This window comes from Phaenicophaeus curvirostris, chromosome 2 (genome assembly GCF_032191515.1).
Source record: "Phaenicophaeus curvirostris isolate KB17595 chromosome 2, BPBGC_Pcur_1.0, whole genome shotgun sequence".
Classification (NCBI taxonomy): Eukaryota; Metazoa; Chordata; class Aves; order Cuculiformes; family Cuculidae; genus Phaenicophaeus; species Phaenicophaeus curvirostris.
Window position 1 is genome coordinate 38,318,652 of NC_091393.1, and position 24,981 is coordinate 38,343,632.

At 39.9% G+C, this 24,981-nt stretch overlaps 1 protein-coding gene across 8 annotated transcripts in view; it reads right to left on the reverse strand.

Annotated features, from left to right (window-relative positions):
* Positions 1-846: 846 nt before the first annotated feature.
* HS3ST5 (heparan sulfate-glucosamine 3-sulfotransferase 5) overlaps positions 847-24,981 on the reverse strand; it is a 206,272-nt gene continuing 182,137 nt past the window's right edge. For 4 of the 8 annotated variants that reach the window (XM_069851742.1, XM_069851741.1, XM_069851740.1 and 1 more), the window contains 2 exons: positions 9,553-9,691; positions 847-2,927 (listed from right to left, as the gene is read on the reverse strand). In XM_069851742.1, the coding sequence (XP_069707843.1) occupies positions 1,997-2,927; positions 9,553-9,659 (1,038 nt within the window). In that variant the 5' untranslated portion in view covers positions 9,660-9,691 and the 3' untranslated portion in view covers positions 847-1,996. The remainder of the gene's footprint in view (positions 2,928-9,552; positions 9,692-24,981) is intronic. The other 4 variants (XM_069851737.1, XM_069851738.1, XM_069851739.1 and 1 more) reach the window with 1 other exon arrangement.

Here is a 24,981-nt window from a genome sequence, read left to right on the forward strand (position 1 = left end):
CAAGCCAGCAAGCATCACCCAAAGCCACCTCGAATCTGTCTGCTCACCTGAAAATCATGCAGATGTTAAAGTGGATAAAATTTCCTCTTTGAATAAGGTGAGTTAAATGTTTCAGTCCTTATGCCTGGACATGGGCAGGATAAATGGCTCTCATAGAGGAAAACAGTGAGTAGTATTGTAGCTACTGTGGAAAATTTCACATATGCTTTACCGTGTTGTGTTGGCAAGGCTCCGAAGCAGCATGAAGAAAGGGCATATTGCTTACAGTGCTACCACATATGATTAAAGATACAGCAAGACAAGTAGCAATCTCTCACAAGAGATTTAAAAATCACTTATTTAGAAAACTGATGCTTCCAAATCATTGAGCAAGATAAACAGCCCACAGGGAAAACTTGATCTTATTATAATCTGAACCACTACTCTGCTACCATAGCTCAGAATATTCAGATGTTCTGGATACTTTCCAAAATCTATGCCCTCATCAGTCTTTAGATGTTGGTTTTAAAGTGATTGGTTTTTTTCTTTTTAATTTTCTTTTTTCTTTTTTTTTCTTCTTTTAAAAGACATTTTTCAATTGCTATTACACTTTGCTTATGAATCTTTTAAGAGCCATGAGCATGAAAATACTCATTTCTTGAGCTAATGTCTTGTCACTTACTGAATGTAAACATGAGGTATATGTTTATGCCAGGAATAACAACACTGTAGTTGGTTGGAGCAGGTACATATGTTACCAGATAAAAGTAAAGGTATCATAACTGTTTTCTTTGACTTTTGAAACTTCACCAGCTTTCATTAAAGAAATCTGGAAAATTCTTCTTCTAATCTTGTTTGTTTCTCTGTCACTTTAGCTTCAATAGCAGCTCTGCTTTTCAGATACACCTGGTTACAGTAATCTTTTACAGTCATTCTTTAGCCTCATGGGCTATTGCAATCGAATTAATTACAGCAAAGTGCTGCAACAGTGCAGCAATAATGTTCTTTGAAGTGTTTAATACACCCAATTCCCAGATGGATAAGTTTTTTAATAAACTCCAATACACCACATGTATCAGTTTTCTCGACTGTCTAGAAACCAAGTTTACAGTTGCAGCTCTCTCTCACATACTTGCACGTGATTTGTCTGGGCTGAGGGAGCATAATGATACATATCAAGCAAGAGGTGAAAAGTGATTGCACATATAGGTAATTTTAATCCATTCCATTTTTAAATACCACAGTAAATTTAATTTTCACAATAAATTAAATAGCCATATTCAGTTTACAAAATAGAATTACTTAGTGTGAAACCAGTATTTACAAACATTGTACAATATATACATGATGTTTAGCTTTGTCAACACACAAGCATAGAAGAAAAAATTGTTTGACCTTTTTTTGACACATGATTGACATGCTACAAGTGACACTATGGTCCATACAATAAAACAATAGTGCAAACTCACCACAGGAACTCTGAAACAATGCAGTTTGTATGAGATAAGATATTAATTTCAAATAATAAGAAAATAGTACTATCCACTCTCATTGTAAAAATTCAGCACTGTGTTTAAAGTGTCAGTATTCCTTTAGCAATATACATACCAAATATAGCTTGAAGATTATGCTTTCTCACAGCTTCACAGACTTCTGACATGATTTTTTATGGCATAAACTAATATTCTGCTTAGATCAATAAGGATGTCACATAAACACCTCACTAAGCGAGAGGAACACTGACCCTTTTAACTACGTCTGACTTTATGTTCCTAAATACCTCCTTTCCCTTTATTATAATATCTTAAAAGATGCAACTTTGCTGACAGTAAATTTATGTTAGGTACTACTCTGTAGAAAAAATTGATCCCATTGTATATTTGGTCACACACTGCATATATACATGTATGCATGAAAAAAGTTACTTTGATAACCTTGTCTATGAAAAGTGCATATTTTAGCAGAGACATCTATTGCATGTCTCAGGTGCAACAGAAAGTGTTATATGAAGTTTAATTTAGGGCCAGTTAAATGTCCTTCCAGTGATCTGGTAAAATTTTTGATTAAAAGGATGAAAGAACTTGCGCAATTTGGTAATGACAGAGGTATCCACCTCTGGATGGATGCGTCCCTTGCTACCCGCCAGGCACTTGTTAAAGACAATGTTAAATCGCAAGCAGTAAAATCCTCTGGTGGCATTGAAATATAAATTGTACTGACTTATCCTTGGAGGAAGATTTAGGAACTTCTCAACCAGCTGGAGTTCTGGCAGTGGTTCTGTGATAAGCCGGTCTCCATCTACGATATGAAACTGCTCGATTGGGAAGTACTTCAACCATCTTTCCAGATGTTTTGTGTAGATGCTGGTTCTCACCGCCTTATACTTAGTATTCACTTCGCAGGTATTGGGATCAATAGCCAGCTTCTCAAATTTGTAGTAAGTTTTGTTCTTCCTTTCCTTACCTTCCAGCACCTGAGTGTAATCAGAAATAGCTCTTGTGGTAGGTTCCCTGACAATGATCAATAATTTGATAGATGAGTTCATTTTGTAAATCCTTTCAGGTACTTCCTCAGTGATAAAATAGGCAGGGCTTTTCTCAATTGTTATTTGATGAGGGTAAGAAAAAGGCATTTTTTTCCGATACCACTCAATCCCCTTGGCATAGTTCTCATCATTGTCAAAGAAGTGAATCTCTTGAGAAGCTTTGACCACTGATGGGTGAAGGTTCAGCATCTCTAGCAGTGCTCGGGTGCCTCCTTTCCGCACCCCAATGATAATGGCCTTGGGAAGCTGCTGAACCAGATTGTGCAGTCGTATTTGTTCCTTGGTGGCATTGCCCTTTCGGAACTCGTGAAGCAGCCCTCGCTTGAACTGCAGAGCTCGCAATGGGATTTCGTCCTGGCTGCGGGGTCCAAATCGACCATCAATGGGGCAGAGGGGCTGCAGTCTGCAAGAAAAATAAGAAATATTTGTAATAATAATAATATATATATATCTCTTAAGGCAAGTTTTCTGTCGCACTCATGGAAACATTTTGCAATCTAATGTGATACGTGCATCTTTCAATTTTTATTTTATTCTGCCAGAGATTAAATTGTTTGCAAACAGTTTGATTATTTATTCCAGTATTTTGCCGTGGTTTAGTTGAGTAACTCCTAACTCCACCCTTTTGTTCTTTTCAAGCACAGGAGCTGTGAGTATTGTTCTCAGGGCTTCTTGAACCTTGCCTCATCTCCTACATTGCTGATTACTTTGTGATCACTTTGAGAGTTTTTAAAACATTCTAAGATTAATTTTATTTGGTCATTTTGATCTGAAAATCCAGTTCAGCTAACTAATCTCTTTCAACACTTTTCCTATTCTAGCCTGAATTATTTCATGTGCTATCCATTGTGTTAACTTCATTAGCTGCTGCTGATCCAGAGCTGGCCTTTTTAGTGAAAAGGAGCAAAAGGGATGAATAACAGCTTTAAAAGCGTCATTTTTCAATAGCTTCTTTCCTCTTGAGAAGATGCCTGGTGTTTTCCCCGAGACAGAATCAGGAAGACCAAGATTTTGAGTCAGGCATGACTAGTCAGGCACTGAAAGACCAGCAAGAAAAGTTTTTAAAAATGCATTTATTACATCATTACAACAATGATTTTTCCTATAATCACTTATATATGTACCCACTGAACCTCATTTCATATGTTATTGTTTCTTCTTTTGCTCCTTTGTTTTTGTGCTATTCTTTTATTTTCAACTGCAATTTCAACTGTTTTTTCAATTTTCTTCTGCTTCCTTCTTATATTTGATGTCACTGAAGGCAAGAAATGATTCACTAAGAAAGATGTTAACATTTTGCTATTACAGAACCTTGAAAAAGCTCTCACCTCCAGTCCCAAATCAGCACTTTGGTCATTATATAGGCCAATATTGCTCTGTAGATGAAATTGGTGTGTAGCGAGAGCTTCCAAAGTCCTACAGAAAAATATCATTAATACTTCTGTGGAGCCATGCTCTCCAAAATTGAGGATATGTAAGAATAAAAGTTGCCTAGGCAATTTAAATATGAGCTCACTGTGCATATATATTATGATACGGTTTTTAAATTACATGGCCACATGCTATTATTTTTTCACAGGACCCCTGCCTCAGCCAGTATACCAGATGGGCAATGCTCATTAATAGCTGTTTAGGTATTCAGTATTTATTCTGTTTTCTCAGCATGTGGCCCCTCACTCATTTACTGTATATTATTCAAACCCTGCTTTCAGGACAGAATTATTTATTTCTTTATAGCTTTTTCATCCATCACTGCTTGTTGAGGTCTCTAATTTGACACTGATGCTAAGACAATGGATGGCTGGAACAATGTAAGTTTGATCCCCCTGGCTGACCCACTAGGTGTTTCCTTGATTAACCAGATGTTGAGAGATATAGCCTGTCCAGATAGAGCTGAAGAAACAACCCAAATGACATTCCCTAGCTAAGTCCTGCAGACTAATCCGAAAGTGTGATGAGAAGTGAGTTCCTGTTATTTACTTTCTCAGGTTTCCAGTTTCTTTCCCTTTGCTTTCTGCTATTTACTAAATAAGAGCCTGACCTAATCACAAAGACTGAAGCATCACAACACCGATGCAAACCTGCCAATAAGGAAAAAATCCAGAACAAGCAGAAAGCAGTGTCATGACCTGGCATTGGTGCAACTTGATCAGACTGTGGTATGGCTGGTAAGACAGTCTTTCTGTAGCAGTGAAATGGCAGTTAAAAAGCATAAGAAACAGAAGCTTCAGCTCATATCTCTGTTCTCTTCCCTCTCCTTCTGCATATTTGTTACTTGTTTTCAAGGAAAGAGGATTCCACAACAGCAATTCCAGATCCATCTCAACTAATTTTATCTCTTCTGCTCAAAAAGACAGTTAGCAGTGCCTTCAGCGTAACACAACAGCTTGTCAAACAGGGTGGTTTCCTTTAAAAGTAAATAAATACTCAAGATATCCTCTAGACTAAGGGAAAGGACTGGATGTTGTTTAAAGTCCTTCTTCAACACTTTGCATTTCATTTGTTTTACTCTTTCCTCTTTTTTCTTCTCTAAACAATAAAAAAATATCCTGTAAAGGATCTTGGTAGTAGTAATATTAAGCAGGCTGTCAGATCTCCATAGCTGAATCCCCAGATATAACTACTTACTGTTAATAATGTTAATATTTTTTACTCTCCGAGTAATTTTTTCCATTAAAATAAGAATCCTTTGCATGGAAGCAGTATATGACATTTATTACATCACTTAAGTTGCTCTCCCAAAACAGGCTGCTTCTCAAACTGCTACAGTAAAACTCCACAAATACTCTTCTTGAAAAAAGCCACCATATAACAATTCATCTCAGGGAACTATATTTTTGACTAATTTCAAGGGACCTAAAGTATGCTCAGGCAATCTTAAAGACAAAAAGCAGTGCTGTCTTTCCCAATCCAGAATACTTGCTAGTTGGCTTCTAATGTAGACATTACACTGGCAAAAGATTATGAGTCTGGTTCCAACGGGAGTGTTTTGTAGCATTGAAATCAGATGCAGAGGCTACCCATAGTGCTAATGAGAGAGTCAGGGAACTCAAAGGTTGTTCCAGATGTTCTCAAAATAGCCAGGCACAGAATGTGTTTGAGTTTCCATATGCAAAGTAGCTCCATGCACTCAGGATCTGAAGGATGGTGGCCTCTCCTGGAGGGAAGTTCTCAGCTCATCCAACTTTATGACTCAATGAATCAGATAAGCTAGTGGTAATTTGCCTTTGCGTCTAAGAAAACTCAAAACATTCCCATTGAAGAGCCTAATCTGGATATATTAAACCTGGGCCACTCCCATCTCTCTTGTACAAATTGAATCAGCATAAGTAAAGCATAAATTAATCTTGATTTCATAGAATCATAGAATCATAGAATCATAGAATCATAGAATCATAGAATCATAGAATCATAGCATAGTTTGGGTTGGAAAGGACCTTAAAGATCACCTAGTTCCAGTCCCCCTGCCATGGGCAGGGGCACATCCCACTAGATCAGGCTGCCCAAGGCCCCATGCAACCTGGCTTTGAACACCTCCAGGGATGGGGCATCCACAACTTCCTTGGGTAACCTGTCCTAGTTCCTCACCACTCTTGTTATGAAGAAATTCCTCCTTGTCTAGTCTAAATCTGCCTGTCTCCAGTTTATAACCATTGCCCCTAGACCGATCACTACAAGCCTTTGTAAAAAGTCCCTCCCTAGCTTTCTTGTAGTCCACCCCGAAGGTACTGGAAGATTTCTAAAAGATCTCCTCAGAGTGTTCTCTTCAGGGCCGCTCTCAATCACGTCATCCCCCATCATGTACTGAAAACGGGGATTGCCCCAACCCACGTGTAGGACCTTGCACTTGATCTTGTTGAACTTCATGTGGTTCTCACAAGCCCACTTCTCCAACCTGTCCAGATCCCTCTGGATGACATCCCATCCTTCCAGCGTGGCAACTACACCGCTCAGCTTGGTGTCATCTGCAAACTTGCTGAGGGTGCACTCAATCTCGCTGTCAATATCATTGATGAAGATATTAAAAAGCACTGGTCCCAGTATGGACCCCTGCGGGACACCAGTTGTCATGGATCTCCATCTGGACCTTGAGCCATTGACCACTGCTCTTTGAATATGACCATTAAATCATTTTTTTATTGACCAAACTGTCCACCCATAAAATCCATATCTATCCAATTTAGAGAGAAGGATCACAGAATCACAGAATCACTAGGTTGGAAAAGACCCACAGGACCACTGAGTCCAACCATTCCTATCAAACACTAAACCATGCCCCTTAGCACCTCACCCACCTGTCTTTTAATTACCTCCAGCGACAGTGACTCCACCACCTCCCTGGGCAGCCTCTGCCTGTGCCCAATGACCCTTTCTGTGAAAAATTTTTTCTGATGTCCTGCCTGAACCTCCCCTGGTGGAGCTTGAGGCCATTCCCTCTTGTCCTGTCCCCTGTCACTTGGGAGAAGAGGCCAGCACCCTCCTCTCCACAACCTCCTTTCAGGTAGTTGTAGAGAGCAATAAGGTCTCCCCTCAGCCTCCTCTTCTCCAAGCTAAACAACCCCAGCTCTCTCAGCCACTCCTTCTAAGACTTGTTCCCCAGCCCCTTCACCAGCTTCATTGCTCTTCTCTGGACCCGCTCTAGAGCCTCAACATCCTTCTTGTGGTGAGGGGCCCAGAACTGAACACAGGATTCAAGGAGCGGTCTCACCAGTGCCGAGTACAGAGGGAGAAGAACCTCCCTGGACCTGCTGGTCACACCGTTTCTGATACAAGCCAAGATGCCATTGGCCTTCTTGGCCACCTGGGCACACTGCTGGCTCATGTTCAGTCGCTGTCAACCAACACCCCCAGGTCCCTCTCCTCCAGGCAGCTTTCCAGCCAGACTTCTCCTAGTCTGTAGCACTGCATAGGGTTGTTGTGCCCCAAGTGCAGGACCCGGCACTTGACCTTGTTAAACCTCATGCCATTGGACTCTGCCCAGTGGTCCAGCCTGTTCGGGTCCCTTTGGAGACTCCCTACCCTTCAGCAGATCGACACTTCCACCCAGCTTAGTGCCGTCTGCAAACTTGCTAAGGGTGCACTCAATGCCTTCATCCAGGTCATTGATAAAGACATTGAACAGGGCTGGACCCAGCACTGAGCCCTGGGGAACCCCACTTGTCACTGGCCTCCAGCTGGATTTCACACCATTTCCCGCCACTCTCTGGGCCCGGCCATCCAACCAGTTTTCCACCCAGGAGAGTGTGCGCCTCTCCAGGCCAGAAGCTGACAGTTTCCGAAGCAGAATGCTGTGAGAAACTGTGTCAAAGGCTTTACCAAAGTACAAGAAGGCTAGGAAGATATTGTGGGGGACCGTGGTGGGATGTTGTGGGGGACCATGCTAAAGGCTTTACAGAAGTCCAGACAGATCACATCCATTGATTTTTTTCCTAAAGAATTAATTATTACAAATTCTAGCAAAGCCATTCAGTGTCCTTTTACTGACAGATTCAACAAGTTTGAATTGTGCCCTAGTGCTAAGGCAGAAGAACATTTCCAGTTAATTCATCTGTCTCATGCTTTCTAGTGTTTCTTTCTCTCTCTTCTTCAAAACAAGTCCAGATAAGCAGCTGCTTTTTAGCAGTGTGGTATGTTTCACACTGGTTAATGTAGGAGAATGAAACTGAATTTTACAGCCGCTGGCAACGTTATATATGAAACCAGTAGAATTCACTGCTGCAGGAGGTCAATGAGTCAAATACTGTGGTGAGATAATTTTATAGCCATCAGTAAATTCTATAGATGTGCAAGCATAGATAATAGCATAAGGTTAATTAGATCTCATGCGTTTGAGCATAAAGTATACTTTTGCAGGGACCAGTAAGGAATTCTGCTTTTACTTAGAGAATCACATTAGTCTCAGTCAAGTTTTCACCTCTGAAGCCTCAAAAAAATGCTTTGACCACCAGGGGAAAGATATAAATTCTGGGGCTTAATTCACAATGCACTTGGTCCCAGCTGAATGCATTGTCTCCATCTCCTGCAGATCTCAACACTACCTGGCTATGGACACTAGGTAGCTCTGTTTTCAATTAACTTTCCAGGCATTGCGTATTCAGAGAGCATTTTGTCTCAGTTTTGAATGCAAGTAGTATTTTCCATCATTTAGAAGTAGAACACAAATAGAGCATTAGCACCAGCAGGTTATCTCCCAGCTTTTACAAGTCCTGAAGTCTTGTTTCATTCATTCTTTTGCATCAACTTTTTTTTTATCATTTCTTTGCGTAGGACCTACCGAAGCAATCCCGGGACATTTTGAAGATGCCAGAAACAGCAGTGTCAGTGCAGTAGCACTACTTCCATGCTGTTAATAACCAATCAAAACTCTGTCTGGTCAAAAGGGTCAAATATTCTTTGATTTGATCTGCTGGATTTTCTACTGCTGTCCAGGAAATCACTGGCAGAGCAAACACACTTATTTAGCACATTCAGCTCCAGAAAATACTGGCTAATTAACATAGTTAAAATTCTCAAACCCTGAAGCAATCTTTCAAGTGAAATAGTATTCAAAACTTGACGAGCTACTCTGCAGGCTCATACTTAATTTTAACTACCACTGCAGCACATTGATTTCTTGCTCATAAATTTAAAAAAGATGATATATAAATATATCAGAACTGTTTTGCTGAAACTAGAGGTCAATGCACAGATGCACACAGACAAAAATGAGGTACTGTAGTGACATTTTTACTGGATGCTGGTTTATTTCTTCTCTGAAAACAAGTTCCAATGTGCCTAGAATACAAATGGACACACAGAAATACTTTCTCAGGGATGACCCATGACTCTACTTTCCTACTTTCTTCTCCAAAGAGGAAGAAAGAAAAATGAAAACCTATACTAGAATAAGCAGTCTTTCTGTCTTTCTCTACATGAATATACACTAAGGAAAAAAAAAAGGAGAACAAGAAAGAAATCAGACCCTTTAAGCAAATCCTAGACAATCTGACCTAATTTTAAATTAAGAGAACAGCTATAAAATGGCTTACCTATCCAAGCTCCCAACTCTGGCAACTAGATATAGGAGACTTCCAATAGCAAGGCTGCCTAGTACAAAGAGCTTCTGTCTCAGCAACGCCTGCTGTTTGAATAGCATGGCCCTCCATCAATCTTCAGGACTTCTTCAGTCTGCAGAGACAAGAATACATAAAACATCCATCAGAAAGCAATATGCAGGGTAATGTTTAACCTGTTGTAGCAAGTGATTAAGGCACACTTGCAAAATCTTTTCAAACTGCAAAATAAGTAGTTAAAACCTCTTTATATTTGCTATTGTTTTTCAGTCCTACATGGTAACAGCAAGCAATGTCATCCAGAGGGACCTGGACAGGCTGGAGAAGTGGGCCTGTGAGAACCTCATGAGGTTCAACAAGACCAAGTGCAAGGTCCTACACCTAGGTCGAGGCAATCCCCGTTTTCAGTACGTGATGGGGGATGACATGATCAAAAGCTGCCCTGCAGAGAAGGACTTGGGGGTGCTGGTCAATGAGAAGCTCGACACAAGCCAGCGTTGTGCGCTCACAGCCCAGAAGGTCAACCGTATCCTGGGCTGCATCAAAAGAAGCGTGGCCAGCAGGTTGAGGGAGATGATTCTGGCCCTTTATTCCTCTCTTGTGAGACCTCATCTGGAGTATTGTGTCCATTTCTGGAATCCCCAACATAAGAAGGATATAGAACTGTTGGAATGGGTCCAGAGGAGGGCTATAAAGATGATCAGAGAGCTGGAGCACCTTCCATATAAGGACAGGCTGACAAGAGAAGGCTCAGAGGAGATCTTATAGTGACTTTCCAGTACCTGAAAGGGGCCTACAAGAAAGCTGCGGAGGAACTATTCATAAAGGCTTGTGGTGGTAGGATGAGGGGGAATGGGTATGAACCAGAGAGGGGCAGATTTACACTAGACATAAGGAGGAATTTCTTCACCATGAAGGTGGTGAGGCCCTGGCACAGGTTGCCCAGGGAAGCTGTGGCTGCCCCATCCCTGGAGGTGTTCAAGGCCATGCTGGATGGGGCCTTGGGCAGCCTGATGTAGTGGGAGGTGTCCCGGCCCATGGCAGGTGTGTTGGAACTAGATGATCTTTAAGGTCCCTTCCAATTCTAACCATTCTATGATCTGGGACAGGGTGATAATTCTGGAAGTGACAGTCCAGCTACATCCATCATTATTAGGGCTATCTGATAGCCATACTTTGGGTCTTGAATGTGTAGAGGCCTCTAATGTAATAAGATCTCTTGTTAGGTAAACATGTTTAGACTTTAAGTCCTTCAAAATCAGCCTGGGCCAGATTTCAACAGAGATTTACATTTTTTGCTGCCAAGTGAGCCAGTAGTAACCAGGAGTTAGGCTTGCAGGTCCTGTTAACACAATACATGAGGGCATGTTTACTGTGTCTCCAGTATTATTAGAGGATAAGATGGAAAGAAATCTAAAACCGTATATATCCCGATCTGTGCCAGCAAGCCTCTGATGTCAGACTTGAGAAGCATATAGATGGAGTGGGCACAATGGCCATTTTTCAAACACCAGCTCATCCTATCAGCTCTCTCCCTATCTCTCCCTGGGGGTTAGTTTGGGCATTTCTGTAGAGAAAACCTTACACATCTCATCTGCCTGACACTCGCCTTGGCTGTCACATCAAGGCATGATGGGACACAAACTGGAATCCTTGAACTAAACATGCCCACATCCCCAGCTTTCAACAACACAGGATCATAGAATCACAGAATCATTTAAGTTGAAAAAGACCTTTAAGACTATTGAGTGCAACCATAAACCTAAACACTGCTAAGTCCACCACTAAATCATGTCCCTAAGTGCCACATGTACATGTCTTTTAAATCCCTCCAGGGATGGTGATTCCACCACTTCCCTGTGCGGCCTGTTCCAATGCTTGACAATCCTTTCAGTGAAGTACTATTTCCTAATATCTGGCCTAAATCTCCCCTTGCACAGCTGGAGGTCATTTGCTCTCATACTATTACTTGTTACTTAGGAGAAGAGACTAACACTCACCTCACTACAGTCTTCTTTCAAGTAGTTGTAAAGAGCGATAAGGTCTCCTCTCAGCCTCCTTTTCTACAGACTAAACAGCCCCAGTTCCCTCATAAGATTTGCTCTCCAGACTCTTCACCAGCTTCATTGCCCTTCTTTGCCCATACTCCAAAACCAAAGCATAGACTTTAAATTTCCTTTTCTGCTGTGCACCAGAGACCATCTAAAGCTTTGCTTCAAATGCTTTAGATATGAGGCAGATATGAGTCAGATGATGTGACCTTGTCCCGAGAAGATTGAGGCAGAATAACTAGGAGGTCCCTTGGTAAGGTAGAAGGAAGTGCCAAGTAAAACTATTTGTCTTTAACCTGACATTTCCTTAGGCTTTAGCTTTGTGTTCAGGACTGCAGACTTTTTTAGGAGACTCAGAACTGCATACCTAATACCGAGGAGAAAGATCAGTCCCTCCTTTCAAAGCACAGTCAAAGATGACATGGTTCTTCACTCTGTACCAGTCCTGGGCTTTTTTATAAGTATATATCAGACAAAAGTTCAAATCCTCTCACTGGCTCAGGGGATGTAAAGCCATGTTGTCTTCCTATTAAGTGAATGCTTTAATCACCAAATCTGTCATCTTGATATAAAACCCACAAATATAAATTAGAATCACCTAATCTACACATCCATATTCTCACTCTCTCAACAGGGAATGTTTAATGTATTATGGAGTAGTTTCAACAGAAGCTGTTTTTTTCTGGATTTTTACTTACTTTTCACTTACTCTGAATTTGGGCTTACTTTAAACAACTTTAGATGTCAAGTTTCTTATGTTTTAGTACTAATAAAGCTCCTTCTGCAGCTTGATTCCGTCTTTTCTGACCTTAAGACTTGCATCAAGCAATACTGGTATAGATCATTATTCGCATATAACTGTACACAGAAGCAGAATGGGTAGTTGGAATGTGAGGTTTGACTGGATAGTGTTAAGCAGTGTTTTTTTATCCTGCCCATACTGTTAAAATTCTGGCCCAGAAAGCTCTCACAAGATTCTGGGATACATTTTGGGAGCTACTACAAACCAGGGATGGTTCCAAATAGACAGCATACATGCAGCCTGCCTGCCTTAATGCTAGCTGAGTTTAATGGTATGGATGTGGGTCACTCCATACTGGCTGTCTTCAAAGGTAGTAGGATAGTCAAGCACATTTATTTTACTGCTGTATAGAAGGCCTTTGTGAGACAAGCCCATCACCTCTTGATAAAAGAGCCATGCAACATTGAAGCTCTGAGTCTCTAACTGAGTCTTTAATGCACTTTTGGAGTGCTAATAATAATAACAGTAACTCCTTATACAGTCAGATCATAGTTCAGGATAACCTCTCATACAGGATAACCTATCATACAGAATATATTGCTTTTTCATCGATAAAAGCAACCCTATAATAAGAATTCCTAGATAAGATCCTTATTGCAACAAGAATCCTGTAAAACACAAAGTAAAAGGAGTTTGCAATGTAAATACAGAGACAGAAGATGTATTATCATCCTTTAAAAAATAAATGAGGAGCAGAGGCACGGAAAAATTAAGTGATTTACTCAAGGTCACAGAGAAAACCTGTAGTGCCAGTGAGATCCAGTGTGAAATGTCTGATTTCCTGTATAATGCCTTAACTACATGGCAAATTTTTGCCTTTTTTGTGGTATACTTTTCCTTCACATTGAAAAACAAACATAGAAATGACAAATAAATGAGTAATCCTAGACAATGAGCAAGGCAGAAAACCCACAGCTAAAGCTTAATTATCACGGCAAATACACAGATACTATATCTCTGTGTTGATATGCTACTGCTAATTACCTTTTAATTAAGTTAATTAAAAAAGAGGAAAGAGCAGGACATGATGATGATAGCAAATTTTCTTAAAGTAGGCTTCCTACTTTAAAACCTTCAGAGCTTCTCTGTCTATATAAAACTATCAGTTCAGAGATACAACAATTCTTTCTGGACTTCATCTCTCAGAAAACATACCCGTGCATACTCTGTACGTGAAACTAGAGTTCTGTCCATGTTTTCCCTTGGTTCTTGGACCATAGTTAAGTCCCACCTGCAGATGTCACTAAGGCTGTGGAGTTCATCAGGCCATAATGAAATCAAATTGATGACAGGCTGTTTCCTGAAATAGATTCCACAAGGTCTCACGACTACAGGACTCATGTTTGCAATAAAATTCATTGTAAAAAAAACCCAAACTAAACCAAACCCCAAACCAAAATAATCAACCAATTAACCAAGAAACCAAATACAAACTAGTTCAATTTGCTGTGTATTTGCATATACTTGAGTATTGAAAACTTTTCCACAGAACTACAGGTACTGAACACCCACTAAGAATTCAAATATAACATTGATAATTTGCTTGTTCATTTTTGTTGTAATTTTCAGCATTTAATTTAAAGTCCATGGAATCCAGAAAAGTTATGACCCCTATGATACTTTCTTCAGGTTTTAATTTTTTTTTCATTAAAAAATGTAGATAAATAATATCTCAGCTTCAGAAATGACTACATCTTGCAATGGATGTCCTGAGATACCTCTATGTGACAGAGGAGAGAAATACTTCTATTTAAGCCACATAGTTAATACAACCAGAATGTGATTAAGGTGAAGGTCCCTAAGGCAGAAACATTGCTGGATACTAACATAGCAACACTCAAATAAAATGGAAAGAAGAAATAAAAAAAAAAGAAGAAATGAAAATTCTGGGACGCTTTATAAGCTGCACAATGCTTTCTGTAAGGAATGTATACTTTTAAACTTAACAGGAAGCTGGAGGGCAAGATAAAATGTAATCCAAAGTGACGAGATTTCAGCAGTTATTTGAGGCAAGTAAGTGTGTTTTTAAAAAGTTTTTGCTGTCTGTTAAGGACAGCAGTTTAACTGGCACCCAAGCTACTGACTGGTAGGAGGATGGTTGGAAAAGCTGCAGGCAGAACTCATCCAGTAGCTGGAAACTGCATGTGTAACCTCCTACCAAAAGAGATAACAGTACACTATTACACATTTACAGTGGGCTGACATCAGCAATATCTATCTTTAACAATCTAGTTAAATATGCACACAAGGAAAGCTTCTTACTGGTTATCCAAGAGGGTCATGATGTGCAAAATACAATACAAACAATTCACAATGTGGAATGCGTAATTTCTAGAAATTAAACTGTGTGCAACATCATGTACAGAAAAAAATGTAATGTACATTGTCATTCCAGATGCACAGCTGATCTAACTTGTTAGATTGACATTGTAAAGTTAAATAAAGAAGGTTCATTTAGCGTTAGGAAGTAGCCTTATCAGCATATCAATGTTATTGCTAAACTGTTTTCCGTCATCTTTGAAAGATCATGGAGAAGAGGAGAGATGCCCGAAAACTGGACGAAAGCTAACATCACTCCAGTCTTCAAAAGGACAAGAAGGAGTACCCAGGAAACTAGAGGCCAGTCAGCCTCATCTTCATCCCTGTAAAGGTGTTGGAACATTTCATCCTGGATGTCATCTCCAGTCATCTGGAAGAAAAGAAGGCTATCAGGAGTGGTCAACACGGGTTCACCAAGGGGAAATCATGCCTGACCAGTCTGATATCCTTCAATGATGTCATGACTAGCTGGGGAGATGAGGAGAGATCGGTGGGTGTTGTCTACCTCGACTTTAGCAAGGCTTTTGACACTGTCTCCCACAACACTCTTGTAGGTAACCTTAAGAAGTGTGGGTTAGATGAGTGGACAGTGAGATAGAAGGAGAATCATCTGGATGGAAGAGCTCTAAGGATTGTCATTTGCAGTACAGAATCTTGTTGAATGCCTGTGGCCTGCAATTTCCCCCAGGGATTGGTACTAAGCCTAGTCTTGTTAAATGTATTCATCAGTGATCTGGATGAGGAAACAGAGTGTACCCTCAGCAAGTTTGCTAATGACACAAAACAAGGAGGACTGGGTGATACACCAGAAGGCTGTGCTACCATGCAGCAAGACCAGGAAAGGCTCGAAAATTGGGTGGAGAGAATCCTCACGAAGTTCAGCAGAGGCAAGAGTAGGGTTCTGTACTTCAGGAGGAATAAAACCCTGCACCAGAACAGGTTCGGAGTTCTTCAGCCGTAAAGTGGCTCTGCAGAGAAAGACCTGAGAGTCCTGGTAAACAAGTTGATGATGAGGCAGCAATGTGCCTTGCGGCCAAGAAGACAAATGGTATCCTGGGGTGCATTAAGAAGAGTGAGGTTAGCAGTTTGAGGGACGTTATCTTCCCTCTTTACTCTGCACTAGTGAGGCCGCATCTAGAGTATTATGCCCAGTTCTGGGCTCCTCAGCCCAAGAAACACACGGAATTACTGGAAAGAGTACAGCAGAGAACCACAAATATGATTGGGGAACAGAGCATCTCTCTTATGAGGAAAGGCTGAGTGAGTTTGGTCTGCTTAGCCTGGAAAAGAGAAGAGTGAGAGGGGCCCTTATAAATATCAAAGGGCCAAGTGTCAAGAAAATAGGGCCACGCTCTTGTCAACACTGCCCAGGGACAGCACAAAGGGCAACGGGTACAAACTGGAATACAGGAAGTCCCACTTTAACATAAGAGAAAACCTTCTTTACTGTGAGGGTGACAGAGCACTGGAACAAGCTGCTCAGGAAAATTATGGAGTCTCCTTCTCTGGAGATATTAAAAACTTGCATGGACGTGTCCCTGTGCAACCTCCTGTGGGTGAATATCCTTTAGCAAGGGGGTTGGACTGGATGATCTCCAGAGGTCCCTTCCAACCCCAACCATTCTGTGATTCTGTGATTCTGTGATTCTGTAATTCTGTGATTCTGTGATGCCTCATCCAACCCCATTCCCCATGTTTCCATCCCTGCTGGTGAGAATTATTGAGTGAAGTGCTAAGAGAAGACAGTACAGCTATGTAGAACTGTGATGATAACACCAACTGAAAAACAGATGGACTGTTCTTGACAAGATGAAGTGATCATGGATAAGGGAAGCTATTGCACGTGCTGGCCCACTACTATGAATTTTCAATGAACTCTCATAAGTTAATGTCCAAGTTAGGTCAATGTCGACTGAGTAGGCTAAAACAGAAAAAAGCATAATGATGGTATTATGCATAAAAGTTTGAATTTGATAACATCACAAATTGTGCAGAAACACCGAAACCAGAAGCTGTTACTATAATCACTTATTTCAAATAAACAGACAATGAGATAAGGAGATTGCCAGGAACTTGTTTGAAAGTTATCAGAGATACATTTTAGGACACATGGAGCAGAGATAAGAAGACGCTATTGATAATGAATAGCACGTGGTTGATTATGGAGAGTGTAAGAAAGGAAAGTGACATATAATCCTTTTGTAAACATATTGAAGAGATATAATGTTGATGGACTGATGTGATTAATGAAAGTATAAACCACAGGCAAATGTACACAAAGGTGGCTGGAAAAATTAATAAATAGGATTCTTTTTTTTGTTGGCTTCATCAATCAGTTGGCATAGATTTTCTTTGATTTTGCACACCAGCAGGGGTCATCTGTTGACCAACAAATATTTATCTTCACACAGTGCGGAAAGATCTTTTGAGTCTATGTAGAATATAAATACAGTGACTGAGACGCTAAATCAAGGAACTGATTACTTGGCAAGTTTCCATTTTTCTTGATTTTACATTATGTTTCTTGAATGTCGACTCCAGCTTCTTGTACTTGTCACTGTGAGTAAAATTCACACAAATCAAGCATTTAGACTTTCTCTGGGGTAGGAAATAACATAATGCTTGGTAAAGGAGGGAATTTATCCCTCAAATTGGGTGCATCAGCTCATCAGCTCACGGTCTTCCTCACGATCTGTCTGGAACAGCCATCCATGCTCCTATTCCTTCTTTAGCCTCCTCCTGATCCTTCCTCTCCCCTTGTGCTACCTCACCACTGATGCAGCTCTAGGCTAGTGGCAAGGAAAGGATACCCTCTTGCTGTACCTTTTCCCCATTATCCTTTGCTTCAGTGGTTTAATTGCAACAGTACTACTGCACTGTGTGGACTGTATTAAAGAGCTAGAATAATCAAGATAAATTAGAACATGATTTTTCATTAGAGAGAGGATTTTTCATTCCTAATAGCACTGAATAGCCTAAGAACAGAAAAAATTCTTCCCCTTTTTCATTAAAATAAAATGGATAATGGGAACTGAAAGCTTTGAAAATATAATTTTTCTGAGGGAATGGCAAAGTGCTGAGCCCACAGAATTGGAATTTGGATTTAATTATTTTCAATTTTCTATAATGGTTCATATTTTTGATATAAAAAAGAAACATAATTGTGATGTATAATTACAGCATTTCAATTTTTCCTCCCCAAGATAAGATTGAGATGAGGTGACATAGGATTAACACATAGTTGCTCAGTTCAGGATGTGAAGGAAGAAAAGAAGGAAATACGTTCACAACACGGAACAAGTTCACAGATTCAAATAAGTGTTTCTGTGTACTAAGCATGTCCTTTTCTCCTTGTGACTCATATTGACTGAAAGAGTGGAGAAGAAAATGTCAGCATAGCTGACGGAAAACAGTAAATGATGCAGATAAACTCCAACACAAGGATTTTCTATGATTTTATACCACATCCGTGACAATAACTTAAAAATACCTTTTTCTTGGTGTGCTGTTGTAGAGTTTGTATATTTAGGTCTGCCTTTAAACTACCCTTGAAGCCAGTTCCTTGTGTAAAGATGCAGTAAGACGCTTTCTCCAGAAAGTGTGCTTTGCTTTGGGAGACTATCCCCAAAATCAGCATCTGTATGTAGATACTAGATAAGAAAACATATGTTCCTTTCACAGAAGTTAGCACACTGTCAGTGCTGAAAAAGCATTTGTGATCCATAATCCCAGCCCATCACCAGATATCTGGGTATTATACCCAGATGTCTGGGTTATCTAAAGCATATAGAGAGTGGTAATAGCTATTTATTTAGTCCACTGCATACATGAGATTTAACTTCAGATTTAACTTCAGACACCCTCAAGACTCATCTATCCACGGTTTTACTACCTCTAGGTAGTTACTGTGTAAAGTGACAACAGTACAGAAGGCCATAACCAGCTCTTTATCACATTCATTTCTCAGCCTGACCCCATTTTTTTTTTTTCATTTTACTGAAAGACATTGAGCAAGATGGTGTTGGAAAGAGAGAAACAACTCCAATGCTTGCCATTGCATTTGCAGTGCCCTGTGCCAAACAGATCTGCTGCCAGATTGTCAGGGTAGTTAGGAATCTCAGACACTTTGATGCCCTTGAGGTCTCAGACACATCTGCTTAGGAAAACTGCCTTATTGCATCTGAGCCATCGAGGCAGGCAGCCGCATTCTGTTGAATGATGATGTAGGTTGCCACAATCCATGCTTAGCTACAGTGCTCCAGGAACACTTCCAAGCACATAGATCTTAATAGGACTTCATTAGTCCAAAATACAGATGCCTGTCTCCTTGCCAGCATCCTGAGTATATTACCCTACACTGCTCTTCATAGAGCATGATAGGTTTGGCCCTCTTCTTTGAATTAATGGTGTTTCTCCTGCTACTTCCCTCCTTTTCTTCCAAAATGATCACCTTCCCTATCTGCTCCATTTCTCAGGAATGATTGAGCTGATGACATCAACATAGAAAACCTGTGGACCTGCAATTCTGACTGTAGGAAATTTGTAATAGATACTAATTTCACAGTCTTTGAAAGAGAATACCAGCCTTATTTCTTCCAGCTGGCATTACAACAGCTGCAACCAAATATAACAATCAAAAAGGAAACAGGAGGCTGAGGATAAAAATGCAATGAAATGAAAGAGAGGGCAGGAATGACTGCAAATGTCAAAAAAGAAATCACAAAGGGTGGCCAATAGCACTGTCACATTAGGAGTAAGTAGTTTGTTTTTCAGCTCTGCAAAAGACATAAAAAAGAAGATTATGAATCCTCAGAGATAAAGGTAAGGTAGATATCCAGAGCTTTCTTCTTCTGTCCTTCATTTAGAGTAGTTAATTTTGAGTCATGGACAGATTAACTGCACTGAGTGGGATACAAAGAAGGTAGGGATGTGTTGCTTAATATGTCTCAGAATTAAATAAAATCACATCTTTTCACATACTTGCAACTTTAAAATGTTCTTTTCTACCACTTCAAGTCAAGCTTGCAGACTACTGTTTCTTTTTTACCCCCCTGAGGAAGTTGCCCTTTCCCAAATAATTTCATACCTGAAATAAGACAAACAAAAGACTGCTCAAAGGTTATTTAATTAATGGAAACCTGACAGACAATTAAAGTTAATTCCCATCTTCGCTATTATGGTGGCAAAATGTGGATGGCCTCCTGCAGCTCTTTACAGCTCTGTTTTCTCTGACTTTCCTTCAAAAATGCAGCAAATCTTACTTAAATGTAAAATATTACAAGGAGTGAAAAGCATTCATGGGAAAACTAACAGCAAAAACTTAACCAAGCTGCAAATATATTTTGCTGGTACACTGCATTTACAGTAAAAAAAAACTAAGTAAATTTTCCTCATGGCTTTTACTCCCTGGTGAGAAAAAATTCTAATGTATGAGGTAACGCATCCACCCACCCGTCTGTGCATATCTGGGCACGTTATAAAAAAGTTTGGTTGAGTCTGAACATCTTTTTTTAGCCTAATCTTAGTTCTTGCTAAAGACCACTCAGTTATTTTTCAGAATGCAAAATCTTGGTGCTTCCCATGTAAGTCCTGGCCATACCACTTCCCTAAACAGTGCTGCTTATTTTAATGTCAAAATCTAAGTGAAAATATCAATGCTAGTTTAACCAGGGACTTGTTACAATGCCTCCATTGTAAGGGAGACCTATTAACAATTGACCTACATTCTCTGAAAATAAGACAGCTGTGATTTTTCTACTGTGCATGTGTTTTAAAGGTGAATAACACACTGCTATACCTGCCCGAGTGATAGCTCATAGCCCCTACCTGGGTGGAAAAGAAAGGGTAAACAAGGAGAGACAGCTCATGTCTGCAGCAGCCAGGTGTTATAGAGCTGCACGTTACTGGAGAGTTCCCCAGAAATGAGCTATCTGCTCACTAAGTAGTCCTGCTTTCCTTGCAAAGCCCATTTATCTTCCTCCCACTGGGCAGTATGAACTGTAGAAATAACTGCTGTCTTGGGGCTGTATTCACACTCTTACATGTACCTAACTTGGCAAATATGCCTGCTCTATGGTTTTAAATTAAAAAAATGAAAACATAAACTTCAACTGAAACCTCTTTGCACGTGGTTTATCTGTGGGTTTCTGAGGCAAGAAAAATGCCAGCAGAGAGAGGTATGTGTTTCTGATCTTCACTGGCAGTCACACCTGAAAATTTACAGAAGGGCTGTTTCTTTGCTGGCATGAATTGCCTTTTTGCTCAGCCTTTTTTACAGCAACTTTTTAGAAAATACTTTTCAGTGTACTATTCACAGTCCTTATACTGATTTCACACTGATGCAGCTTTATTGACTTGGTGTGCTTAACCGAACTTGAGCTCTATGGAACAGAAGGAATCCATTCCTTTCTCTAGGGGTGATTATGCCTTTAGTATCACTCTCCTAGAGGTGTATTTAGTTATTAATTTTAATTCTGAATTTTCTTTTTTCTGACCCATTATAGTGACAGTCACCACATGGATTGTCCATATTTTTTGATATAGACACATTTTGCCTGGTGTAGCCTTGCCTCTGATGCTTATTTACAGAACCTACACCCTATTACCTTCTGTGATCATGGGCTGGCTGTGGGCTCAACACTAACTATTTTGTACAAATATAGAAAACTGTAGAATAATATGCAATATTCAAAATATATTAGTTGGATGAGAACTAACCCCAGACTATACCAACCTTGTGTTTAATTGGCTTTGAAATATACAAAAACAACTCCACGTTTCACCTCATGCTCAAAAGGACCTCAGGACCTCATATTGAAAGCAACTGCCAAATAAGTATATAAGAAAGTTAAACTAGTTCTGTTTGTCTATGAAAATATGGGTCCTAAAGGGTCCTGCTTGCAAATTGTGTAGTTATCAGAGTGAGTGGCATCTTATAAATGTCCCAATAGATGGAGAGGTTGATCTAATAATGAAAAAAAGAATGCTCACAAATAATTTATTTGTCATTTGATGGGGGAAAAGGAGAGTGAATAATTTATTTGGTCAATATTATTCAATCATCAATAGAACTGGTAGAATAATTTATGAATTTACTTATGAATAATTTATTCATCAATCGATGGTAGGAGGAAATTAATGAAGTAAACAATATTTGAATAACACTCAACAGACTCTCAGAGGCGAGCAAGGCAGCCAGGGAGGAACTGAGGGAATGGATACCTTCTGTCAGCCTCATGACAGCCTGTGCGTGAGCACAGAGGATCACCAAAGGGCAGCTGCCCTGTAGCCACTTCTGTGGATTGCTGATACTAGTCACCTTCTTTCCCATCTAACCACCCAGGACAACAGATTGGCAAAGGTGCCCAGAGAGTGCTATGTGGTTTCTTTGTGTCTTTGATGACTGGAAGAAGCCATTTGGAGACTACTCTTCTGGTGCTCCACCAGCTTCTCCTGTAATTGCTCAAGCCAGACCCTGCTTGCTCTGACACGTGGCAGCAAAGACTGTGTGCAGGTGCCACTGCAGCCCTTCAGCAGCTTGAAACTTGTCATGCAGCTGCGAAGTGTGCTGTGCTCTGCTCAAGGTAGGAAGCAGAGCGTTTCCCTCAGAAAGTCACAGTACACCGTCCTGTTTGTAAATAAACTAAATAGCATAAATAGACTGCAAAAAGCAAAAGTAAAACTCCAAGGCATCTTAGAGAAAAAATATCTTAACATCTTAAATTATTTCATCTCGTATACCTAAAGGGCAAATCAGCAAGTTACTCAGAATCACACAAAATTACAGAAGTCTGGTTGTGCAACGGAATTGTGCCATGCCTGAAATCACACCACGGAGTGCTGATGTGCAATGAGTTAGAAATACCCTCCTTGCCTACCATGCCTTTTCAAAATAGGATTTCAAATGCTTTTTACTGTGACTGTCAAAATAATTTCAAGGCAAATCTTATCCACATATAATTTTTAGATCTGTTTAAATTAGTAATACCTTTCCAATGCAGCTGTGTGAGAAGGAAGATTCTTTTTATGTAACACATTCAGAAACACCTTACTGCCTTCAGACAGCATTCATAAGTTTGCTCTGAGTTTGCTCTACTGCCATTGAACGAATCCATAACAAATCCAGTCTGATAATTAACCATGCACCACAATAGAATACTGTTAATGAAAAACATCCTAAAATGGCTTTTGTTGTGTTCTAAGCTCGCATGTAGTAGCTGTCATAAAAATACAAATATAAAGTAGGCACGAGTATGTGAGCAGAAGGGCTTTTTTTTTCTGTTTTCAAACTGCTAAGTTTAATGGCAATATATGTGCAGTTTTCAATTTAAACTGATGACCTTTATGAACAGATGACGTGGAAGAATCAGCTGGTTTATGTTCTCCTTTCAACTGCTACCAGGATTTTCAGCGTTTTGTTCCTTTGTTAACTATAAACTGTAAGCACTGGAAATCAAAAAATGAGGGAAAGTTTATGAATTATACACAGTCACAGAGTTTATTAGTGCTCTGTGCTCATCCTCTTGGGAGTCACTGGAAGAAGAGCTTTGAGCAATTTCCAAATTTTCAAATGGTTTCTCCATTTCTTTATCTCATTCAGCTTTTGATATAGTGCATAAATTATTTATGAGGGCTACCATTATTTCGTTAGGTTGTGTTGTCCTCTGGCACCATGTCTGCAGAATGATATTCATTTTGCATTTGCAATTACTAAACTTAAAAGGAACCAGTTAATTCTTCCTCTATTCAGCTCATTTTGCAGAATGATGTGTGAAGGACTAAGATGTGAACAGAATTTCACTTTGACCTTGAACCCTAATACCCTAATTACTGTTTTCATCCTGCTATTTCACCAAAGGATGTAATTGAAGTTTATGTAAGAAGTATGTCTCTTGTTTTTTGTTTTTGGTGGTTTGTTTTGTTTGTTTGTTTTTGGTTTTTTTTTTTTTTATTTTTGTGTTTAAGGTGGGAAGACTGGATAGGAAATAAATTTTTCCACACCATAAATTCACCATTAAGGCTTAGTGAATTATGTGCTATGCTGGTTAAGTTCAGAGAAAGATCCTCCTTTATATACTTCAAATCTGTCTCCTTGAAGTTAATTTTTGAGGCAGTCCATCTCATAGCTTCTCAGCTGCAATAGCATCTGAATGGAACAGCTTTTCAATTACTTCACTTTACAGAGCGTAAAGGAGACACGAGTCTTTTTCCACCTCACAACATGCAATATATTGTTAAGGAAATATTTATTATCATTGACTTCCTCTGTTTTACTCTCCTAACATATTTATGTCCCTTCCTGCCATCCCCGACTCTGCTTTGCTGATGTTCTTACCAGGTTACAGGCTACCAGACAGAAGATTTCCATTTTAAGATAAATATGTAAGTAGCTTTACACCTAAAACTATGTGCTGGTGGACTAGAGATGGAGAACTTTATCCTCAGTGTTTGGTACAATAGCAGACTCAATTACACTAGTCCAAAATAATTTTCCTTCATGCACATGTGGCACATCTGTCTCCTGCCTCTTTGCAGGGCTCCTTGGCTTAAGCCCACTTGCAAAAAATGGAGGAAGAAGGAGGGTGTCCAATGGAAGTGTGCTTGAGGACTGCTGTCCTGCTGTGGCTCCCCTTAAGCTGAGTAGACTCTGAGATATCTGCTTAAAAATCCCCTAGGTGGTAACTGTGCTGAACAGTTGGCTCTAAGAGACTGTGACAGAGTTGCCTGTGCTGCAGAGCACTGGCAAGTCCCCACCTGAGGCCCCTGTCAGAATGGAGGATGGATGGCAGCGCCATGCTCCTTCTCCTGTGCTGACAGCCACTCAGACAAACGGTTGCCTCCTGGCATCTCTGCAACAGGTCCCGTTTTCTGCAAATGTAACATCACACACTAGAACAAGGAAACAATATTACCCAATGTTATTTCCTCTAGCATCAGATATGGATTTATTCACTGACTTCTTTCAATTACCACTTTGTCCTATCTGTAGGTTCACTTTAATCCTTCAGTCTTTGAAGATGCTTCTCTAATAATTCCATGATCATTCTTGTTGCTGACTAATCACTTTATTTTTGTTTAGAAATGGTTTTTTTTGTCATCACTAATATAGTAACATCCTGCATTACTTCCATGAACATTTCTCATCCTTGAGAACAGCAAGCGCCTTAACTGTTCTAAGACCATCAAATGTATTGTTTGATTAAATTTAATGTATTTAGCAGTACTGTAGGACTG